At 40.6% G+C, this 23647-nt stretch overlaps 3 protein-coding genes and 2 long non-coding RNA genes across 5 annotated transcripts; 4 read left to right on the top strand and 1 right to left on the bottom strand.

Moving 5' to 3' along the window:
• The first annotated feature begins 161 nt into the window (after positions 1–161).
• On the top strand, positions 162–1391 carry LOC144075740 (uncharacterized). Its single transcript, XR_013300621.1, has 4 exons — positions 162–244; positions 343–369; positions 771–793; positions 1130–1391. It is a non-coding gene; the product is annotated as an uncharacterized LOC144075740 (long non-coding RNA).
• Positions 1392–2162: 771 nt separating this feature from the next.
• On the top strand, positions 2163–14327 carry crbn (cereblon). The gene is made up of 11 exons (XM_077602342.1): positions 2163–2289; positions 2434–2555; positions 2651–2853; positions 4011–4160; positions 5137–5299; positions 6437–6499; positions 6584–6668; positions 6793–6908; positions 9233–9297; positions 11332–11463; positions 12489–14327. The coding sequence occupies exons 1-11, from the start codon at positions 2220–2222 to the stop codon at positions 12661–12663; spliced, it is 1344 nt and encodes a 447-aa protein (XP_077458468.1). The 5' UTR covers positions 2163–2219; the 3' UTR covers positions 12664–14327.
• Positions 14328–16218: 1891 nt separating this feature from the next.
• On the bottom strand, positions 16219–18969 carry LOC144075384 (oxytocin receptor-like). The gene is made up of 2 exons (XM_077602343.1): positions 18019–18969; positions 16219–16730 (listed from the first exon to the last, which is right to left on the bottom strand). Exons 1-2 carry the CDS (start codon positions 18845–18847, stop codon positions 16522–16524), a joined length of 1038 nt encoding a protein of 345 aa, XP_077458469.1. The 5' UTR covers positions 18848–18969; the 3' UTR covers positions 16219–16521.
• On the top strand, positions 16318–17250 carry LOC144075386 (uncharacterized). The gene is made up of 2 exons (XR_013300549.1): positions 16318–16372; positions 16457–17250. It is a non-coding gene; the product is annotated as an uncharacterized LOC144075386 (long non-coding RNA).
• A 1266-nt stretch (positions 18970–20235) lies between the features above and the next one.
• vhl (von Hippel-Lindau tumor suppressor) lies at positions 20236–23252 on the top strand. The gene is made up of 3 exons (XM_077602344.1): positions 20236–20552; positions 21902–22024; positions 22124–23252. Exons 1-3 carry the CDS (start codon positions 20366–20368, stop codon positions 22315–22317), a joined length of 504 nt encoding a protein of 167 aa, XP_077458470.1. The 5' UTR covers positions 20236–20365; the 3' UTR covers positions 22318–23252.
• The last annotated feature ends 395 nt before the right edge of the window (positions 23253–23647 follow it).

The following is a 23647-nucleotide window of genomic DNA, read 5'->3' as shown; positions in this document are numbered from 1 at the left end:
GCCTTTTCGAATTTAAGTAAAATAAATATGTAAATGTATCCTTCGTGGTCATAAAGTAGTTGACATCAATAAGATTCACAGAATTATACCTTCGCATATCCGTATAAGTTTTTTGATGAAAAACTACAATTTCCATCATGCTTAAGTAGCCAAAAGATGGCGCCTGAGAAAGACGTCACGTTTCTTATAAATACCGCCCTATTCTGTCGTCACATCCTCTTTCCACTGCTCTTCTCGCTACGAGGTATTGAAATGTCTTTCTTCTCATCGCAATCCACGAAAATCCATCAAATTTAATCGACATCCATAAACAATAACAACGTTTTTGCTTCTTTTGAACAGATCCTTCTCCACACGATGAGAGCAAAGGTAAGTTCGCCTCGCTGTTTCGTTTTGAAACACGATAGAAACGATAGGCGATACACCTTACATATTTCTTAAATGGACAAAGGAATCGACTAAAAGTGTCATGTCGTTGTTGTTATTGTCTTAGACTTGTTGTGGCGTGTAAACAAACTAAACTCTTATTTTTCCTTTTGCGCCACAACCTGCACGCTAATGATGCCTGTAGGGCCCACTGCGTCTCACGCTCGTTATAAAGAACAAATGAAGGTTTTACTTTTGTATTTTAGGCTTCTTCGTGTGATCATGAAAACGACTGTATTTTGATATCAAACTATGTTGCCAATACCACTTGAAATGTTTGCTAACTGGCATGTAGCACATGTAATGCACGTGTTGGTTTACAATAACGATTTTTTCTCTTGCAGTGGAGGAAGAAGCGCATGCGCAGGTAAGCAAAAATGATTTGTATTATAACAGGGACGGGGCTTTTGGGTTAGATACTAAATTGTTGAGTATTGTTCATGGATTGGATATGATGTGAACGTGAGACCAATTTTTTAAACATCCAATAGGAGACCCTAATTGCATTTTTCCTTGTTTTATCTTAAACTTTTGGAAACGTTTACCTTCAACATTTGGTCACTGGATAGACTGAAATTAAATTGTAGTAGTTAATAAAGAGCTTTTGTCGTGGGCAAATATCAGCCTTTTCTTTTAACTATTTTTGTGGACTATGATTTTGAAAACACTTGTCTTAAAATAGTGCTTTCCCCTCACTTGCTAGGCTGAAGCGTAAAAGGCGAAAGATGAGGCAGAGGTCAAAGTAAGCCCTCATCTTGCCAGCTGCAGCCCGTCGGACCTGCTTGTGTGATTGAATTGGATGTACGCCTCCAACTTGGTTCCTCGCCACCACGCGCCTCCTCCATCCACCTGCCCTGGCGATAGACATCAGCGCTGCAGCGGTTTTCGTTCATGGACCATAAAACATCTCGTTTGTCCTGATATGTCATTTGGTGTATTGAACAATAAACACTGTTCCAAACTTTGCTACAAGTCAGCGTTTTCATTGGTGAACTTGTGATGACTAAGAATCCAGTTCAAATATGTGATCATGGAATAGCTCAATTTATGATGCCCTTATAAATGGTCCAGGAAAAAAAAGAACTGAAGGAGCTGGTGTCCATTCTGCTGCAGGTTCAATACATATAATTTGCATTTCATCATGCTTTAACTGAAAATGGAGATCTTGTGGAGTGTGAATACGAGTGCAGTAATATCTAGTATAACCCTGCTGAATATAAGCTAGTTGGCAGGAAAAAAATATATATACATATAAAGATTTGAACAATGTAATGATGTGTCAAGATGAACATTTCTCATTTTACAGTCAACCGTTTGGAAAAAAAATTCTGCTTTCAAACTTTTTGGGGCTTTTGTATATCTGCACTTGAAAATCAACATAGTTGTATATCATTTTGATTTGACTAAAGACATACATTTGGGCACTGAAGGGTACAGAGAGAAATGGCCCAGTGTTGACGATATATAAAGTTACTCAGCAGGAGAATAGAGTATTTGATACAACATTATTAGAGATTGTACGATTTTTCAAGTCTAAACAGTTGCCATGAGTTTATATATAACAGTTGGGGGTAAAAAATGACAAGATGGGTTTTGTTCCAAGGATTTTGCTTGGAAAAAAATCACTTAAAGACCAGCATGATTACATATGTAATTTTCATTTTAAAAAAAATACAATCAGGCACCGATGTTTTTTATTACGAGCCGAGAGTGGCGCACGTGAGCCATTGTGCTCCTGCAAAGCTAAACATACCGTAGAAGAAGAGTAGGAACTGTAATGTAAACACAAGGATATGGCCGACGATAGGGCTGCAGGCCAAGACAACAACGACAACATGGGCAACCAACTACTGCTTTTTCCAGGTATGTGTATAGTCAATTCGGCTGCTCCACACATTCCCTGTTCGTTTAAATCAGAACCGCACGCTCTTCAACTGCTTTCATCTCTCCCCTCGCTACAATTTCACTCTTGAGCGACTCGTGTTCCTTCGTGCGCCATGAAAACAGGCAACGGCGAGGAGGAGGAGGAAGAAGAAGAAGATGACATGGTGACTGAAGAACGTGACAATGAGGAAGCAACGAAGCCCAGCTTGATCACTTTCGATCCCAGTCTCCCCACTTCTCACGCTGTGAGTGACGAATCAGATTTTCGCCTCCCTTCCCTTGATGGTTCACCACCACCTTTTAAATGAGTACCGCATCTGTTCAATGTCCACACTCTCAGTACCTGGGCTCAGACATGGAGGAGTTTCACGGTCGAACCGTCCACGACGACGATAGCTGTCAAACCATCCCTGTGCTGCCACACACAGCCGTGATGCTCGTGCCCGGTCAGACCCTTCCCCTGCAGCTCTTTAGACCGCAGGAGGTCAGCATGATGAGGAGTGTCATTCAGAGGGATCGAACCTTCGCCGTGCTCGCCCACAGGTGCCTGGAAAATCTAGTACTCGTACACAGGTCCATGAAAATATTTTTAGAGGGGCAGCTGCTTGAGGTTAAAAGGTGGCACATAAAGAGGGAGTTTAAAACACTACAGACCATTCATTCATTTTCTCAATTGTTTATCCTCACAAGGGTCATGGGGGTGCTAGAGCCCATCCCATACATGTCAACCTCAGCCAATGCTCCCCTTATTTATGATTGCAATTCCCCTTCTTGAGTAATAATAAACCATACAAAACCAACACGGCACATATTTACTCACATAGGGCGCACTAATTCTAAAAATTTCCCCAAAGCGGACGGGGTGCCCAATCAGTCGGTGCATCTTTTGTATGCACTAAATTCAAGATTCTGTAGATATCAGTGTATTGCTTGCTGACCTGCACAGTGACCGAGACTTCCAGTTCACATACCATATAAATAAGTGATATAATTGGATTGGATAACTTTATTCATTCCGTATTTGGGAAATTTCATTGTGACAGTAGCAAGAGGGTGAGAATGCAGATACAAGAGAAGGCATAGTTATAAGTTAGACAGTACAGTCGCAAAGGCCGCAGAACAACAAAGCAAAAGCACAAAGTACAAAGCAAATCAAAATGGCAGTGGCTCCTTAGCCGGTAACCGGTCAAATAGTCCCAGGGGCTATTTAGCCGGTAACCTATTATTTAACATTGAGTGAATAGCAGATTTTCTAAACCATTCAACCTATCTTATTGAAATTTGATGCCCCTGGGACTATTTGACCGGTTACCGGCTAAGGACCCACTGCCAATCAAAATAAATGGGATCATTAAGATAATTAATAAATGCCTTTTATTGTCCTTATTTTACTAACCCCCACTCATCGATATCTCCTAATATTATGCCAAAAGCCATTTTGTGTTCATACAGACCTTACGTCGACAAAAGTGGAAGCCTGTGAAAATAAACAAATTCTTGCAATATTTTGACTTTAATTTCAGAATATTACAATGTCTGACTTTGGCAGATCATTTTCCACAGCAAAGTAGTTGGGAAACACTGACATAGCCACTCTTACACACTCATATTTATGCCTAGAAACAGCATTTACTTGACATCATGCATCTGCATTGAGTTAACATCAGTAAGTACTGTCAATTCATTCTCAATTCTCGCAGTGATGCAGGCGAGCCAGAGGCAGAGTTCGGAACCACGGCAGAAATCTACGCATACCGGGAGGAGCAGGAATATGGCATCGAGACGGTCAAAGTGAAAGCTGTGGGCAGACAGAGGTTCAAAGTTCACGAGATAAGAACTCAAGCAGATGGGTAAGATTAAAATGTCTCCTAAATCATTAGCAAAGAATTGGATCTGTTAAGTTTTCACTTTCATTGCCATAAAAGTGAAATTTTTGAAGAATCTTAAAACGTGCCAAGTGTATTTTTACTCTGCTTAAAAACATTAACACTTTCTATGCGCCAACCAAGAATGTTGAGCAGTTTATTTTAGCTTTAGTCTGTAGTGTTTAATTCTTTATACTTGAATTATAGTTACCAATTTTGAAGTATACTTAAAAAACATTATAGGACCTAATAGCGTGGACCATATATTTTTTTGTATGAAAATGTTAGGAACACAAACAGTTGAAAATAAATGATCTCTTTTTTTCATAAATTATTATGATTAAGATTTAATAATTGATTGCAGGAATCATCCACACACTTTGTAATTTGCACTGAAAGCCCACATGGGTGGTGTAAATGGATTGTTAAATTCTGATTTAAGCACGCGATAATGATCACTGGAAAGGACTCAAAATCTCAAATGTGAATTTTGAATTAAAATTGACCGCCAGAGGGCAGACACACTCCAATACAGAAATTTTCTAGAGCCAATCTGAAGGCATATTTTACCCTGAGTTACTTCTGTGAACATGCTCCCTCCATATGTCATGTATTATAAAACAACAGGTCAATAGTAGGTCAATAATACTTCATGTCACTTGAACTTCTGCCATGAGATTCTATTAATTATCCTCCTTCCTTCCTTATGTGACATCTATGATGAAAAATAACCAATTCTACATGTTGTAGTCATGATGTCTGTCCAGAAGACACAGTTTGATGAAGTCAGTGAAGCTCTCGGGTCATTTCCGCAATTTGTTGCTGGTGCTAAATGGCCCTTGACCAAAATATTCTCTTGACTGTTTGTTGCCTATTGTGAGAATAACATCAGAGCAGTCAAGCCAGTACAAATTTAAAATTTCCGTGAATACAATCAGCTTTTTTTGTTTTTGTTTTGAAGGATTCGACAGGCCAAAGTGCAGATCCTTCCCGAAAGAGTCCTCCCCGATCCTTTATCTGGTGTTCAGCTGACACCCTTCTCAAGGCTTGTGGTGCACCCTTCCACCAAACCCCCAACTCAGAGCTGTAAGCAGGCTGAATGCCGCTGGACTAACTACAAACAGGTGACATTGATGTGTGCTATGCTATCATTTGACAGTGCGGATGTCTCCAAAAGAACTCCAATGAGACCTCTAAAGTCGGACGCCTCAAAAACTGAGATTCAGAGTGACCAGTATTATATATTGATCTGGAGAAAGTCTGTTGAGTCTTGAAAAACGGGGTCGTGTTATAATCAGGATCGTCTTATATTCGGGCCAATACGGTAGTTGGTCCTAAGCTGTAGTTACTTATTTTTTCCCCAGATAGGGTTTTATTTAGTTTTGCCTTGCCATTTGGGGGTGTTAGATAAAGGGATAGATTTTTTTGTTATATCTAATATATTTATTTACATTTAAAATTATTGTTGTTATTATGGTTACTATTTACCATTTTAATGTCAACTGTTTTGATGATTTAAGGCTATTGGATTGGATAACTTTATTCATCCCGTATTTGGGAAATTTCATTGTGACAGTAGCAGAGGGTGATTAGACAGAACAACAAAGCAAAAACACAAAGTACAAAGCAAATCAAAGTAAATGGGATCATTAAGAATCACCAAATCAAATCATTAAGACAGAAAAGCAGCAAAAACACAAAACGAGCAGGAGTGGACGGAGCTACCGCCGCCGGCTGCCACTTGAACGGCGCCATCTTGGTTGCGGTAGCTAAAACGGATACAGACTCAAAAAGACGTTGTAAAGTTGGACAAAAACTGGAACCACACACAGGAATAGACATAAACTTCACTCCTTAAACATTTTGTATCTGTGACATTAATCCTAAGAATAAAAAAAGGCATTTAACTGGCAATAGAAGTGAGATGTAGTCAAGAAAAAAATAATTTCATCATTTTGTGTGGCAAAGTGGAAAACTGTTTTGTTGTCAGACAAATCACGATTTGAAGTTCTTAATGGGAAACTGGGACGTTTTGACATCTGGATTGCCTTCCAGTAGTGGAAATAGCCTTGTCCCAATTGATTTTCAATTCGTTGACACCATGGAATTTAAAAGCAACACCATTTTTTCCCTTTAAAATGATAGATTTTCTCTGTTTCCACTTTTGACTTGTCCTTTATGTCAGAGCCCTATGATCGATGATGCATTCTCTCTTATCTCTGCTATTTTGACCTTCATGTCTGTCTGCTGCTTTATCTCAGAGGAAATTCCACTGTGCCAGTCTAACGCGATGGCCACCATGGGTATACGCCCTCTACGACTCTGTAAGAGGCTAATGATAATTTGTCTAGCCAAGATCGTCCGTCTAAGTGCGAATGTAAACGCCGCTGTTTCCTCGCTCTCCGCAGGAGTCGCTCATAAACCGAGTGAAGAAGCAACTCCACGAGTGGGATGAGAATTTGAAGGACGACACTCTCCCTACGAATGCCATAGGTCCGTTACAATTCTGCGGATTGCACAACCATAACAGATATGTACACACACGCACGCAATCTGTCTCTCTGTTTGTGTTCTCTGCACTGTGTTCTCCTTCCGTCCTCCTTCTGGTCACTGTCAGACTTCTCCTACCGAGTGGCGGCTTGTCTTCCCATAGACGACTCGCTCAGGCTCCAGTTGCTGAAAATTGGCAGCGCAATTCAGAGGCTTCGCTGTGAGATCGACATTATGGATCGGGTAAAACAAAAACAAAAAACAATCACCACCACAACCTCACCGATTAGTGATTACGTCGTGTGTCAAACTCAGTTTGGTTCACGGGCAACATTCGTGCAAACTAGATCGGTACACGGTCGATTGGTCGCCGGTCTTTTGGTCGCTCGGAAGGTTATTGATAATTACCATTTAAATCGTTGCTCAAATTCCCTAAATACAAACTGCGAATTACTATTTAGTCATACTTAATGCCCTAGTAATTATTAGGCTAAAGAAAAGCTCAAAATTTCCCGGACTTTTATTGTTTTTGGTTGGAGAACTTGTTAAGACCCTGACTGACGTAGCTTCTTAAAGGGACAACGCATGTACATACAAACTCTTATACACTCACACGTCGGCTCAGTGAAACTGCTCATGGCCATTGTTGGCTTTTATTGATGCGTAGACCTGTTTTTTTTATCTTGTTTTGTCGCTGGTCTTTTGGTCGCCGGTCTTTTGGTCGCCGGTCTTTTGGTCGACCGTTGTCGCGGTCGGGGCGACCAAAAGACCGGCGACCAAAAGATGGCGACCAAAAGACCGGCGACCAATCGACCGCACACGACTAGATCCCATCAGTTTATTTTGGGCCAGAAAAGTTAACTTACTGGACGCAGCTGACCACGTTTAGAAGTCTAATCCATTTTGACTGGCACAATTCAAGAGGAAAAACACTGCTGGCAATGTTTTTATTTGACTCAATTATATTTAACCGAATATCTAACACTTCTGGTAACAATAAAATAAAGAAGCATTGGGCAAAAATATCGCATTTTTTTGCAGAGACGCCCTCCAGCGAAGCAGATGTTCAGATACGTCAATTTCACACTTGATGGGTGACAAACAATTCAGAGACCCAACTTTTTTAATCAAGTAATTTAAAAAAAACATTTTCATATTATACCCCCTTTATAGTTTAGAAAGTTTACTATTAAAGGATTGATATTTCCCCTATATAGCAACAAACAATTAATGTAGTTGCTGCAACTGTAACTTAATATATAATCAATATCCTGAAATACAAATGGATAACTGAGTACTTAGAATTTTTGTATTCTAACAGCATGCATTTATAATGAAAGGACGTCTACTTAAGATGCTGTTTATTTGTAACTTTCTACATCATATTTTAACCACGTTTATTAATTAATTTTTATATCCAAGCAATATTTGCGCCACATGGAGGTTTTTATGCTTACCACTTTTTTCCCTAATTTCATATCAAGTAGGGAATTTTGAATGTTGCATGTTGATATGCCTGAATTTGCACTTAGAGGCTAAAATGCGGCTGTAAAGGAAATGAATAATAAATCATTTAAAAAGAAAATTTGTAATAAACCTGAATATAAAATACAATGGAAAAATACATAGACCTTCTTGGAAACATTACAAATCATAAAGTGTGAAATTTGGCCACTGCATTCATTTTGCACTTGCGATTTTTATTTTTTGGAAGCCCGTGATCTCAATGCTCATCATTATTGAAGATTTTAGACAAAAAAGCGTGGCTGTTTTAGGCTGTTTTAGGCTGTCGATTTCCGCAGCTTTCCTTACCGTGTAATTGAATGAAATATGTAGCCCTAAAGGGAACATATTATACTTACTTTCGCCTTTACTCTGGCTCTTCTTGGACTCAGAGGTGTGCACATAGGTACACGGTCGATTGGTCGCCGGTCTTTTGGTCGCCCGGAAGCTTATTGATAAATACCATTTAAATTGTTGCTCAAATTCCCTAAATACAAACTGCGAATTATTATTTAGTCATACTTAATGCCCTATTAATTATTAGGCTAAAGAAAAGCTCCAAATTTCCCAGACTTTTATTGTTTTTTGTTGGAGAAATTGTTAAGACCCTGACTGACGTAGCTTCTTAAAGGGACAACGCATGTACATACAAACTCTTATACACTCACACGTCGGCTCAGTGAAACTGCTCATGGCCATTGTTGGCTTTTATTGATGCGTAGACCGTGTTGTTTTACCTTGTTTTGTCGCCGGTCTTTTGGTCGTCGGTCTTTTGGTCGCCGGTCTTTTGGTCGCCCGTTGTCGCGGTCGGGGCGGCCAAAAGACCGGCGAACAAAAGACGGCGACCAAAAGACCGGCGACCAATCGAACCGCACACGGTGCACATATGCTATAAGTAAGGCTGGGGAGAAAAAAAACTCTTATCCGTATCTTGAACTCAATCTTTTTTCAGGTGTTATTTCATGTCATATGCAAGGTAGCATTCATTCACCATCCGTAACACGCATCCTCGCTTTTTATTATTATTATTATTTTTTTGAAATGTTTGTTTTCTCTCTCTTCAGTGCACTTCGCTGTGCTGTAAACAGTGCCAACACTTGGAAATCACCACTAAGAAAGAGATTTTCAGGTAAGGCAATAAGTGCTTTGCAGGATATCTCAGTTATGTTTTACAGCCGAACATAACATTTATTTGATCCCGTTTTACAGGATGTTACTCATCACCTGAAGTCATAAGTTGTGCTAATAGTACCACGGAAGCTGACTTCCCAGTGGGAGCCATTTTTATTCATTCATTATATCAAAAGTAGCAGTTAAAGGGGAGTTTTTACTTGGAAATCTGTTAGCCAGATTTGAAAGCAACCTCACTTCTAAAGCTTTCTCACACATCGACATTCACACTTGAGTTGGCAGCATTTGTAATCACACCTTACCAAAGGCATTTATTTATATTTAGGGAAGTGAGATTAAAATAAATCAAAACTCTAATTGGGTGACATCTCTTTGGCCTTACCTTTTGTGTCCGATTGGTTAGTTTTCCTAAAAAATATTATAAACGATGCAGGTCATTACAAATCTTTTTTCTAATGTGCTACTACTTTTTTTTTTTATTCACACCTTTTAAAAAGAATTTGGAAAATTATTCAGCCAGAGTGTTAAATGTTTTCTTTGTGTTTGGCTTGTCTGCCTTGGCCACAAAAAAAACTAAGCTGGTGAATGTACATAATAATTTTAAACAAACATAATGGTAGTTTGGAAGTTGTGCTTTTGCCGTTAAATGTGGGAATTGTGGACTTTTCTGGACTTAAACATGGAATATAATCAGATCAATGCCGTGGGGGAACTGTAGAATTGGAATAAATAATCTGGTTTGTATAAGGATAAATGTTATTTTAACGTTAATGTTATCAGATGAACATTAAGTATTGGGCTGCGGTGTTTTACCATTGAATAGAGCAGCAAAAAAATATATACAATCAATGTTTTAAAAAAATGACATGTAGGGTTGCAAAGGCTAAATTATTTTCCACATTAGGACATTCTCACTTTCCATAATTAGTCATTTCCATTAGCTCTTCATTTCTTATTTTTGGGCAATTTTAGGTGATCTGACCTAATGGCTGTAATCAGCCAAATTGTAATAATCAAATGTGATTAGTTGGCTAGGTAGCAGAAGTTAGATCACAATGCAGCTCAGCCTTATGTAACATCGACGTGACACTTAATTTGTGTCGCGCTCTTGAAACTGTCCAGACGCGCACTGGATGGAGCCTTAATGGCTGAACGCCATGCACTTGTTGTATCCATTCAGAATAATTGCTTTCAATGACCGGAGATGTGTTTGACGAATGTTTTTCATTAAGTTTTGACATTTAAAAATCACGTCAGATCTTGAGAAAAGCTTGTTTCATCACGGGTCACATTGGTTGCACTCGAGGGAGCTGATGATAATGGTGGAATTAAATAAATGCATAGGTCCAAGTGTATAAAATGGGTTTCAAACCTAGGTTTTAATGTTGGTTTTTCATTTCACTTTTAAAATGGAAAACTACTTTTGTCTCGTGTAGACAAGAACAGAATAAATACACTTTTTTTTAACTGTACAGCCGTCTTCTTAGTAGATGGATGGATACCAACAAGTGCTACATTCAATGTCAACGGGGTATAAAAACACAAACGGCATTTAGACAAATGTTTGCCTCGACTCGACTCGAGGTTGGGAATGGTCATTACATTTTGTAGTCAATGATACGACCAAGCTTCCCATTTTTTTTAATGATCCTCATTTCTTTTTGTGCAATGCATTTCTAGAGTGACATTCTGTCCATTGCTTGCCAAAAGTCAAGCCATGTGTTTTGTTTAGAGATTAATTGTGTGCTGGCAGTTTCACATCAAATTTGACCTGTGTTTTAAAACTCCCTTTTGCATTTAATTATTTTTATTTTAAGGAGTGTACCCCAAAGTTAGCTCCTATAGGCTCTACTAGATCCACGACAAACAGTATTAAAGATGGAAGTATATTTAAACATCATCCATTCATGATAAATAAAATAGTAATGTTGACAAAACAGACTTTAGTTATCTGACATTTGCATTGACCTATTGAGTTAAAAATGTATTTGCGTCTTTCCATAACCCCTTCTTTGCCTCTCTCCCCCTCCAGCATGTCCCTGTACGGCCCCATGGCTGCATATGTCAATCCACACGGCTACGTCCACGAGACTCTGACAGTCTACAAGGCAAAAAACCTCTACGTGGTCGGCAGGCCATCCACGCTCCATAGCTGGTTTCCAGGGTAACTCGCTCAGTCTAGCTCCCGCTCCCCGCTGTGTCAAATTACTAATACTACCACAACTTGCGTATGACTCAGAAGTGTCGATAAACTATTATTGGCTGAAGCTACAGGGTATACGTATGCAGTATAAAGGTATTTTCAGGTCACACAAATAGTTATTTTTCTATACATGTGCACAAAAACATCAACTCGACACCACGTCAAAACATGTTCATTCGCAAATGAGATAGAAGAAAGAAAGCCATTTCTTACGCTGTCTTTCATTAAATTGTCAGCTGTGCACATCAAAGCACTTTACCCGACAAAAAGCCTTACATTGAATTGAATTGAATGCTTTTATTGTCATTATACAAGTATAATGCCATTTAAAGCTTCACCACAAAGTGCACAAATAACAACAAACAAACAAATAATCCATTAATACAAAGAATAACCAATAAATAAATATTCACAACATAAATTGGGAAGTGCACACATAACAACAAACAAAACTATCAATAAATAAGTAGTCAACATAAATAAGTAGTATACTAGTAATTCATTCATTTTCTAAATGTGGGTGCTGGAGCCTATCCCAGCTGATTTGGGGCCAGCGGCGGGGAACACTGTATGGGTGGCCAGCCAATCGCAGGGCACCTACAGACGGACCACCATTCGCAGTCTAACCCATACCAAGGGGAACTTTAGAGTGTCCAATCAGCCTACCATGCATGTTTTTGGAAATTGGGAGGAAACCGGAGTACCCGGAGAAAACCCACGCAGACCCGAGGAGAACATGCAAACTCCACACAGGTGGACCGACCTGGATTTGAACCCAGGACCCCAGAGCTGTGAGGCTGACGTGCTAAACCACTCAAGCCACTGGACCGCCTAAGTTGTAGTCAACATGAATACATAAACCAATCAGTAAATATATCAAACGACTGCAATTATGAACGCTAAGTTAGCAATTGAAACTCCGTCACATCCACTGTTGGAGCGTCCAATGAAATCGAAGCTCTTTAAGACACACCTCCTCTGCTCAGGTACGCTTGGACAATCGCCGAATGTCGAGGCTGCAGCTCCCACATGGGTTGGAAATTCACAGCGACCAAGAAAGACTTGTTTCCGCCTCATTTCTGGGGTCTGACGCGCTCGGCCATGCTCCCCCGCATCCCCGATAGCGAGGGCGACGACGGCTCTCGTCTCTTCTGCCTGTGATTTCTGACTTTCGTTCCCCCGTGGTGTACAAATTCTCGTCGGCTGGTGTGGCCTTCAAGTCATCGCCTCATCACGCGCTGTCACCCTTGGCAGTAAACCCATCATTTTAGCAGAAAGCCCATCTGACCATTATGTGGCAATTAAGCAGCGAATGCAAGTGGGAAGATGACGGGTTGTTCTTTGAGCTTCTTTGCATGTCAATGTACTCGTGGAGGAGACAAAAGAGAGTCGCTTTCATTTGTGGTCGTCTGAGCGTGTGCGGCTGGCCAGCTGTTTCTAGGCTCACGGGGTTCTGCTTCGACACCCCCGGCCCCCACGCCTCTTGTCCTCCACCTGGCAGAGGGTTTTGGAGCTTGCTTCACTCATTAGAGTCTGTCGTATTGTTTAAACAGTCTGTCGGAATGCCCCGTTGACCGAGCGATTCGTGCTTTACGAAGCCCTTTATTGACTTTATGAATATTTTCAAAGCTCAGAAGTAAAGCAGTTGTATTTTTGTAAGAGGTGATGAGGACAGTTTTGGACAAATATATGTCCAGGCCTTTTTGGGGGGGGGGGGAATTGAGAGCGCTTTGTGTCCTAATTTGACCCTTTTTTGAGGGTCAGAGCTCATTTCGATGAAGCGTGTATCCATCCGTCAAGGTGTCGCCACTCGTTAACGCTTTCAGAACAAATGTATAAAGGGAAAATGATGTTATTTCAAAGTCTATCATATACTCTGATTCTCTTCAGGATGTAATGCTGCTGTTCTAGAGCATTGTTAAAACGTGTTGCAAGATGCTAGTTTGTGTTCCTTCTTCAATTATCATAATAAAAATGGCACTGAATGGAGAATGTTCCATTGATTAGAATTGGAATATGCTGCCTTTGTGCCAGTGATGTCATCAAACTCAACCTTTTTTTGATTTTGAAATTGACAGCAATTGTGCATGGTTTTCCTTCTCGCTACATTTGTAACGTTAATCCTTTTCAGAGGAAGACAAGTCTGTCGATTACATAAGTGAATAGATAGTCTGTTTTCAAAGCTCCTGTTTTATGACTTTCATTTCCCAGGCCAAATTCTTGGGTTAGACTTTAAGTGGTGCAGGTCATGTCTCAATTTTCCACCCTTTCCTGTTCATCATAGTGTTTGTTTATTTCAGGCTGTGCTTTTTCTGCACTGTTGCTTAGATGTTTGCTGTTGCTCAGAAAATTCATGCTCTAGCTGCTTAAATTATTTCCATAACAACATACTATTCATCTGTATGTCTACTGCGTGGGCTACTTGCTGTTTAGATTCATCTATAATCTCATTTGGATACTGCTGATCAGTTTTCCACGCCCACTCAGGTGACAAATAGAATTTTCATCTCCACTTGTCAGCGCAGACCTTGAAATATATCTTTTCATTTGCTTTCCCGCTTGGATATGTTCTGTTTAGTCTTCTTGCTAAGGAGAGTTTATTATGATTTATTATTGTTAGTTTGCGTGTGTCGTTTCGAGCAATCGGGATGAAGTTAAATTCAGATCCAGTCTGCAAAATGCTATCCTGTCAGACTCTTTTATTACTTGAGAATGGCACGTCTGTGGGATTTTACCTTTTAGGGCTGGCACTGAATATGTCTTTTCTTTCATTTTTTCAAGTGGGATTATGTTCTCAATATAATTAAATCTACATATCAAACAATTACGATATGCCAGTTGTGTTTGGGAGAACAAACTGTGGGAAATCTCTGTTTATTGTTTAGCTGTTTAAAATTCTGTGAGTGAAAGCTTTAAGGTCGGTCAAACACAACCTGTTTCCGGATGCATTTTAAAGGATGTCACCCTTAGGAAATAATCAAACTGTCGCAGACATAAAAGCTTTATTAGCGCTGTAAAATGTAATTTCAAATTGTAAATTTGCCTTGCGAGGATACATAAAAAAAACAATGAAACATTCTACCTTAACTTTGATAACAATCCATATGGTGGAGCTCAAGTCTTAAGGCTTTAAATAGCTGCCCACATGGTTTCAAAAAGAATGTCTTCCGCTCAAATTGAACTTCTTCAATTAACACAACACAGTTACAGTCCTTGGGGGCTGAACTCAGCAGTCAACTTGTGGAGGTTCCGCTCCACTTGTTTGCATGGTGACGAAGATAGAAATATTAAAAAATAGGTGTTTTATGGTGTACCTTGCAGGGAGTGTAGACACATTGAGCTGCAGGTGTGCTCCAAATGGGGGAATCACGTCACGTGCATCTAAAAGTACAGAAGGGTCTTGGTTTTTTTTGTTTTTTGGTTTCACGCGCTATAAAACAGTTTGGTGATGTGCCTCCATTATCATCGCTATTTAAAAAAAAAAAAATCTTATAAATGTCTGAGTAAGAAAATTCTGCTCCTTTGCGGTTCATTGAAATGTGAGACCTGGCGCACAAGTTAATTTTTACAGGGATGAATTAGTATTATATATATATATATATATATATATATATATATATATATATATATATGTATATGTATACACATAGTACATATACATGCAAAGTAAAAACTCAAAAACTACACTTTGAAGTTTCATGAGACATTTATTTGGGCATTATTTCAGGGTTAAATCTCTGTTTTGTAATAATGATTTGAATAAAAATATACCATGCACAGGGCTACCTAAGCCAATGCAACAAAGTTCAATGCTTTAGGCGTACCAAAATTGCAATGCAGTGTCTTGATATACGAGTGACCTGACTTGTGAGTTTTTCAAGATATGAATATGGACAATTTCAAAAACAAGATGTGGGCTGTGGGTGGTGGCAGTGAACACAACTGAAATCACAGTACAACAAACAAAAATTTCGCAATTAGTTCAAGTTTTTTTCTCCAAGAAAACACTAACTGTTCACTGCCACTCCCAATATAAATATACTGTTAAACGCTTAGCTAAATGCTGGCAAACAATGCAAAACCCCATCAAATGGCTAACAAATGGCATTTATATCAATAGTTATTTCAATACCAAAGACACATGATATAACACCACTCATAGGCCATAATTCTATAACCCCGGTGAAAAACAACTCCTACTACTACACTTTTTTGAGTGGTTTTGTGATCATCTACACCAGGGGTGGCGAAGAAGTTAAGACATAAATACCTGGAATTTTAAACTGTGAGAGTCAAAGAGCCACACCCAATGTCAGAAGCATCATTAAAAAAATTCAATTTGCCAAATTACATTTTTTAAATGTATTTTTATTATTTCTTTTTAATGGGCTTTGATGAATTTGAGTGTGTTTGAAGAGAGAATAAAAATGGGAGAAAATGGTTAACGAGGCAAAGAGCCACAGTATATATAAAATATGATAAGAAGCAAAGAGCTGCATTCATTTTGGCCGGGAGCCGAATGTGGCTCGAGAGCCACATGTTCACCACCCCTTCTCTAGATCAATTGCACCCTATGACTATTATACAGTTGCGCACAACAAAACTAGCCGCAAAACTTTTTCCTGATCCACAAACTAGTCAATTATTTACATTCAACATGTAATAAAGTGCAATATTAAATTTTTGAGATACGCCGAATGAACGAATTGTATTTCAAAACAGCGCCAAATGTTCTGTTCCTTGAGCGAGACCCCCAAAGAGAAATGTAACACCACTTTTGCAGACTCTGTTTTTCTTTTCCGGCACCGCACGCAGGTTGTTTGCCATTCGTCACTGTCCAACGTCCTGCATCTGGAACGCACCTCTCCACGCAGGCCACCCACTTGTGCTTTTCCGAGAGATACTGTATTTAAAATAGTGTGTGTCATTGACAAATCAAATCTTTCCACTCCAGAAATGAACATCTGCACGGCACACAGGAGGCATCCACGGCGTCCGTTCATCTGTCCGTCCCGTCTTTCACTTTTCAATGGTGGGATTTTTCAAACTGGTGTAGAAGGCGCTAACAAGCGTGGCCTCCTCGTGCATGGAGTCCTTGGCAAAGGAGCGCCGTTGGCACGCCGGCTTCAGGAGCCGCCGAGGGAGCGGACCGCTGAAGAGGAGGTAGATGACGGGGTTGGCGCAACTGTTGAGACTGGCCAGCAACATCAGGATGGTGAAAGTGGCAGCTGCAATCATAACGGCTCGTAACATTAAGTACATGTTCGCCATCTAATGAGGTTTTCCTGATTTATAGAGATAATGTTCCATTTTCAATTGGTACTCCAAGTGGTGGGCAATATATTCATGTTTCAATCCATTGGATTGGATGTTGATGAGTTAATTTCAACATTTATTATTATGATAGTTTGCCGTTAATCAACTCGTTTAATGTCATTCAATCAGCGCCGCAGTACCGTATAAGCAAATGACACATTGCGCCTTGGGCATTTTAAAGGACATTTATTCATTATTTTTGAACTCTTTCAATGATATTGAGGTGATAGACGTCCAACCACGTGGCTCTTTTCACCCTTCTGTTGAAATTAGTTTGCCACGAATCTAGGACCAATCCATTTCATTCCAAAGTGATTGGATGGCAGCCAGTGAGTTAAGAAGCTGAGTTAAAAGTATTTTTAAAAAGTAAAAGTAGAAAGTAAAAAAAAGTAAAACGTTTTTTAAAAAAAGTAAATAAAAAAATTTACCAGACAGTTTTGGTTAGCCTTCCGCTTGAAGTTTTTTTTTTTTAAATGGGAGTTTTGTTATTGTCCTACTCAATATTCCACTTATCCTTGTCAGTAATAGCACAGTGATAGCCAATGTTGGACTGGACCCTAAACTGGTCGCCAGTCAGTTATAGGGCACACACAGAGACCATTCGCACCCACGTTCACGCTTCAACTGAGTTATGTTACTTCAATAAAGCATATAAATTCTAGCCCCTATTACCCTTACTTTTCCAAATATATATACGTATATATTCAATATAGTTAGGCTTTATTCAAAACAATGATTAAGTGGTGTGTAGTATCAGGGGGAGGGTCACCCAAAAGGGTTGCGGCAGCCCAGCATACACTGTGTATGTATATATCATGTCATTTTGGCATACATATATATTGATTATTATTATGTAAAAAAATTATGCTTTAATTCACCTTGGTAAGAAACCAATGTATACTGAAAAGCTCTGCACTTCTCCATTTAAGGAAGTGCATATTTCTTGTTTAGATTTTTTTGTATGACTCATTTTAGGAGATAAATAATGCAGATCGTGGTAAGTTTTAATTACAACAATATGGATTTTGCTATAATATGAAAGAGGCTGTTAAATGCTGCTGAAAGTTGCAATCCCGAGCATTTCGGACGCACATGATCATATATTCCATGCAGGCTATATACAGTATTTCTTTCTATTATTATTATTATTATTTTATTATATTTTTATGAAATGTATTTGATGTATTTATTCGTACTTACACTCTTTAGGTGCATCGGCGTCCCAGACGGACCAGAGTTGCACGGTGAAGAAAGGCGACCAGCACAATACGTAGGCCAGCACAATGACCACGGTCATCTTGAGGGTCTTCACCCTGGCTTTGGACATGCCGGCCACCCCGCTGGCCCTGGGGGGCAACGGGGCGGCCATCCCGCGCCTGGCCCTGCGGTGCAGATTCTGCTGAATGGCCCTGCAGATGCGCACTTGGCAGAAGACCAGCGTGGCCACGGGCACCACGAAGATGACCGCGGTGGTCCAGGTGATGTAGGTCTTGAGCCCCCACGGCTGGACGAACTTTGCCCAGCAGTCAAAGACGCCGGGCGCCACCTCCACCCGGGAGAAGATGAAGACCTGGGGGAGGCTGCCCACCAGGGACACCCCCCAGGCCGCGCACACGGCCGCGTTGACGCGCACCTGCGTCCGTTGGAACTTGACCATGGGGTTGCACACCGCCTGGTAGCGGTCCACCGTCATGGCCACGATCATGTACGTGGACGAGAACATGCCTAAAACCTGCAGGTACTTGACCAGGCGGCACACCAGGTCCGGTCCGATGAACCTGTCCGTGATGTCCCACATGAGCTGCGGGCACACCTGGAAGAAAGTCACCACCAGGTCGGCCAGGGCCAGGTGGAAGACGAACACGCGCATCCGGCTCGTGTGTTTCCGCTGCCGCCACAGCACCAGGAGCAGGACCCCGTTGAGGACGGCGGCGCTGGCGAAGATGAGGGCCAGCAGGGTGATCTCCACCCGGGCCAGGGTCTCGTCTCTCGGCTCCGCAAGCTCGCTGTGGTTGATCGCCGTGGACATCTTCTCTCCCCTTCCGTGGAGCTATGCGACCCGAATGCTCCGCTTGCAGGAAATTAGTCCAAAGTGTTGCAAAAGATTTGGGAGCGATATCTTGGTCACGAGGTGGATGGAGTGTGTCCAGGAGTTCGGGTCTGACTCGGAATCATCAAGTGTCTGAAGTGTGGACCCTCCACTGGCAGAGGTGACGCCGAGCGGTGGGTGGAGCTTCCGTTTAGGTTTGGAATTTGATCCCATTTCTACTCCCATTGTGACATGAGTCGGGGCCATCCAAACTGGGGCACGCGGGCCAATCGGGGTGCCCATGGCCGGATGGTGATGATTGCAGTCAGGTGCTTATTGTTTTAGCAGTAAACTGTCTGTGTTTGATCAGTTGGAACAAAAACCTGCACCCACAGCGGCCCCCGAGGACCGGATTGGGCACCCCTGGTCTGGAGTTCAGTTTACAGTCTTTAATACTACTCAGCTTCAACACAAGATGAATTTAGTCACCGAAAGCTCCGGGTCAAAACTGCTTAGGTTCCGAGATCAGACGAGAACGGGCGTTTTCAGAGTAGTATGGCCGTTAGCCATTTCGCACAGTGTTAAAAACCTCTTTAATACTTACTTACTTACATCCATTTTTTTACATTTGGGGGACAAAGAAATAGCAAGAACTAAAGACATTTGCAATTGCCAGGCAGGTTATCAGCAGGGATGGAAGGTAGAATTTACTTTTTGTGATGTCAATGCGTCCCGGACTTCTGGCCCTAAATGATAAATGACTACAAATGATTTGCAATCAAGAATTGATGAATGAAACGTTGCTAATTGGTAATTTATCAGATTATTTAGAATGACAAATAAACAAGATATTTAACAACATTAGAATAAAAGTTAAAAAGAGGCTTTTGTAAATTTACCTAATGTTGATTTGCATAACCACAAATTTAAAATAAGAGTCTTCATTTAAAGAATATTGTGTCCGTTTAATTTGTAAACCATAGTGGCGTTCTTTTCATTTTAAAAAGGTAACTAACTGTACGAAATATTTCTGGAAGTGAGTGATGCATTTCAAGATGAGACAACAACATCTGTTTCATTAATTCAAACACAATTCCGATTATCAAAAGTCACTTGAATTGGTTTTTAGCCTTACATTATTCTACTTACACCCAATATATACATAGAAAATGTTCCTTTTTATAATTATTTTTCATATTGTCGAATCGGCAGTCGCCCGTCCAGTGACGCCATACCTGATCTCGTCCAATCATTTGGAAGAAAATGTGGTGTCACGTGATCTCCAGCCGGAAGTGAGCAACTTGTAAACATTTGAGGTGGATGGTGGTAGTCTTTTTTTCATTTTTAAAACATTATAAATCGTGTTTATCTCAGTTTTAGAGGTTGAAACTTTGCGTGCGTTCTTCACTAAAAGAGCCAGGAATTTTGTTGCTTTTTGCGTTTAGAGGCCACTTGGCGTTAGGCAGGCGCGTTGTCCAAAAAGTAGTTAGTGTTAGTGCTAATTCGCTGGAAGCACAGATGTCGCAGGATGCCAATCCGACTCTGCCCCTGGTCCGCTCGCTCGACACTCGCATTCCAACGAATCTCGTGTTCTCGAACCACACTTCCCGAGTGGTCCAGCCACTCTGGATTGATTTCGATGGTCAGCCCCAGCCGTACAACGATTTACAACCGAGAACGGGGCGAATAATGAACACCTACGTCGGTAAGATAACACTTTCAGTGGTCTGAGTGACACACACAGTATGCAATCCAGATATCTTTTTTTTATAGGTACGGTATGTTAACATTTCTTTTTTTTTAAATTTAATGAGAGATAATTTGTTTTCACGCCAAATGTTCGAATATAGTCTCGCAGTACAAAGCACAGTAATCAATAAATCCACCTGCATCTTGAAAAAAATAATTACTGGCTCTTTTATAGGATTTTGTATATAGATTAGGGGTGCCAATTACGCACATCTCAATTTAGCAGTATAGATCGATTTGAACACCCCTGCCATAGATCATGGCATCTACTGTACAGTGGTACCTCGACATACGATCGTAATCCGTTCCGAGACTGAGATCGTATGTCGAGCTTTTCTTAACTCGAGTGAACGTTTCCCATTGGGCACTTTATCCACGGCACTCGTAAACGAACAAACAAATTTAAATTAACTTGTATAAATATATACAGACACACTCAAACATACCTTTAATGTAACTTTACACAAAACTGAATTCTAGTTTTGTCTTAAATCTTTTGTTACCTTCGTTCTCCGGGTTAGCGGTTTGCCACGCCTCCACCCTCACGTTCGCTATCGATGGACTGTTTGCTGTTGTATTGCCTTCAAAATATTCCGAAAATGATGCACACAAATGTCCTCACAATAGGATAACGCACGACCACTTGCCAACGAGAAATAGTCTTTAAAGAACGATCGCGGGAGCTCCATCCCTTAGAAAGAATAACAGGAAATGCAATAGCTGAGCTTACCCACGTATTGATTGTGGGTAATGAAATTTTATTCTGAGAAAGGGTGCCATTGCCTATGGGTGTTGTGTGCACGAGTATACTTCATTACCCAGAAAGCCCTCTTTTTGCCCGTGCATGCGCATTGTGCGTTTCCTGGTCGAAACTCGTCTGAATAAATCGTTCAGTCCTCGTAGATATAGTAGTTATACACGAAAGAGATGCGGCAAAAAAAGACTGTGTGCTACAATGATAAACAGCCTCTCATGTCATGGCCACCTGGCTTGGTCGCATCTCGAAAATTTTAATCGTATCGCGAGCAAATTATTCGATCGAAATTTTCATCGTACCATGAGCATGTTGTATGACGAGCATGTTGTATCACGAGGTACCACTGTATGTTGGAAACTCAATGATTATTTTTCAGTGAAATTGATGGGAATAGTCCTCCATTCCATTTGAATTCGGTGGATTGGTCGCGCAATTCAAATGAACTGGACATCCCTCGCCATCAATGGCAGTTTTGTAAAATGCTGTCATAAAGGCAACACGTACCTTAGGACTGTTTTTGACATGTATTTGTAAATGTGATCTGCCAGGCCACCCATGGATGTTCAAAGACGTCGACAGCGAGGACCTACTGAGAGTGAATGGAAAAGAGCTCTACCTTCCCGCCTTGGCAAGCAACGGAAGTGCTGTATCCGTAAATATTACTCTGCCATGTAGGTTTTCGTCACTCGCACTGAGAAAACCAGAAATCAGATTCTGTTGCACCAAAAATAGCACATTTTTATCTGAAGGCAATTTCACCCTCCTCTCAGTTTACAGCCTTAAGGAGCGGGCGCTTCAGGTGATCCGACGACTCGTCCGGCCGGAAGACTTCAGAAGTTTGGAAATAGCGCGGTGCCTCATTGACGAGCTGGAAGACCCGCCCAGTTTGTTGAAAAGTTTGCGGCGGCTAAATCAACGTGTGGCGCGCCATCTGCTCGACAGAATCCAACACCAGGGGGAGTGATTAGGAGGGCTCCTGGAGTTTTGGACTGTAATCCTAGCCACAAGGCAAGTAGATACGGACGGAGGTTTTTCCTCATCATTGGCTTGTTAGAACAGCTTTTGCAGAAACATTCACCTTTCATAACGGGAAAAGATAGAACTAAACTAATCTTTTGCTGCTTGCCAGCTACGTTAACAGAAATTTGGGTTTTGTGTGGAAAATGTGGGAAAATGTCTTCTGTGCAGCTGCAGTTTTATAGGCCAGTGTTTCCTTACCACCTAGTGATGGTCAGGTGTGCCATGGGAAATTACCTGACAAGAAGTCCTACATTATAATATTCCATGAGAAAATGTCAATATTCCAAGATTAAAAAAGTCGATGTAATATCACAAGATTTAAGTTGTGACACTACAAGATTTAAGTTGTGACACTACAAGATTTCACAGGTATCAACCCTAAAGTCGGAAAGTTATTCGGGGTCCATGCACTTCCACTTTTGGGGAGGTAAGGTCGTGAGAAATTAGATATTGAAATACTTTTTTGTGTGTTGTTTTGATTCTGGTTGATAAAACCTTGATGAGAATGACTTTATATTGTAAATATAGGTGACAGGGTTTTGTATTAGAAGATTCTTACCTGGTGATGTGCCTTGACATTTTTGCAATGCAAGAAACAATGTAATAGGCCATTTGAGCACAATCAGTTTATCTGCCTTCATAAAAAAATGTTTTGTGCTTTTCCAGTTTATATATAAATATTTATTTTTTCCAGTCTCCTTGTTCTGTTAGGATGTCATCATTTTCCATGTCAGTTTATCTTCTTCTAACACCAACTGCCCTCATATCTTCCATATTAATGCTTTTATTTCAATATTTTAAGTAATATTTTGACACTGATAATTCTTTATTAATCTCTGTTACTGTTATGTTGGTATACAGTAAATTCCATTTGGAATATGGTAGTCATGACATGTTTCTGAGGGGGCACGACCCCAAAGGCCCTTCCTTTTTTAACTGTGAGTGTGAGCGTGAATGGTTGTCCTTTGTCTCCTCGTGCCCTGCCATCGGCTCCCCACCGATTCAGGGTGCCCCCCGCCTCTGGCCTGAAGTCAGCTGGGATAGGCTCCAGCACCCCCTGCGACCCTACTGAGGATGAAACGGACCAGAAAATGAATGACTGAATGAATGAATTAAACGCCCAAACGGTCACAGCTGTTGAGTAGATACAATAACATACAAAATAAAGATATCATTATTTTTACAACAACAAAAAATAATTCAAACCATTAATGAAGAATAATGATGAACAATGAAAATATGCCGATAGTACGTCTGCCCGTTATGATAGAAAA

The sequence above is a fragment of the Stigmatopora argus genome, chromosome 6 (assembly GCF_051989625.1).
Source record: "Stigmatopora argus isolate UIUO_Sarg chromosome 6, RoL_Sarg_1.0, whole genome shotgun sequence".
Lineage (NCBI taxonomy): Eukaryota > Metazoa > Chordata > Actinopteri > Syngnathiformes > Syngnathidae > Stigmatopora > Stigmatopora argus.
This window is presented reverse-complemented; position numbering and strand designations above follow the sequence as displayed.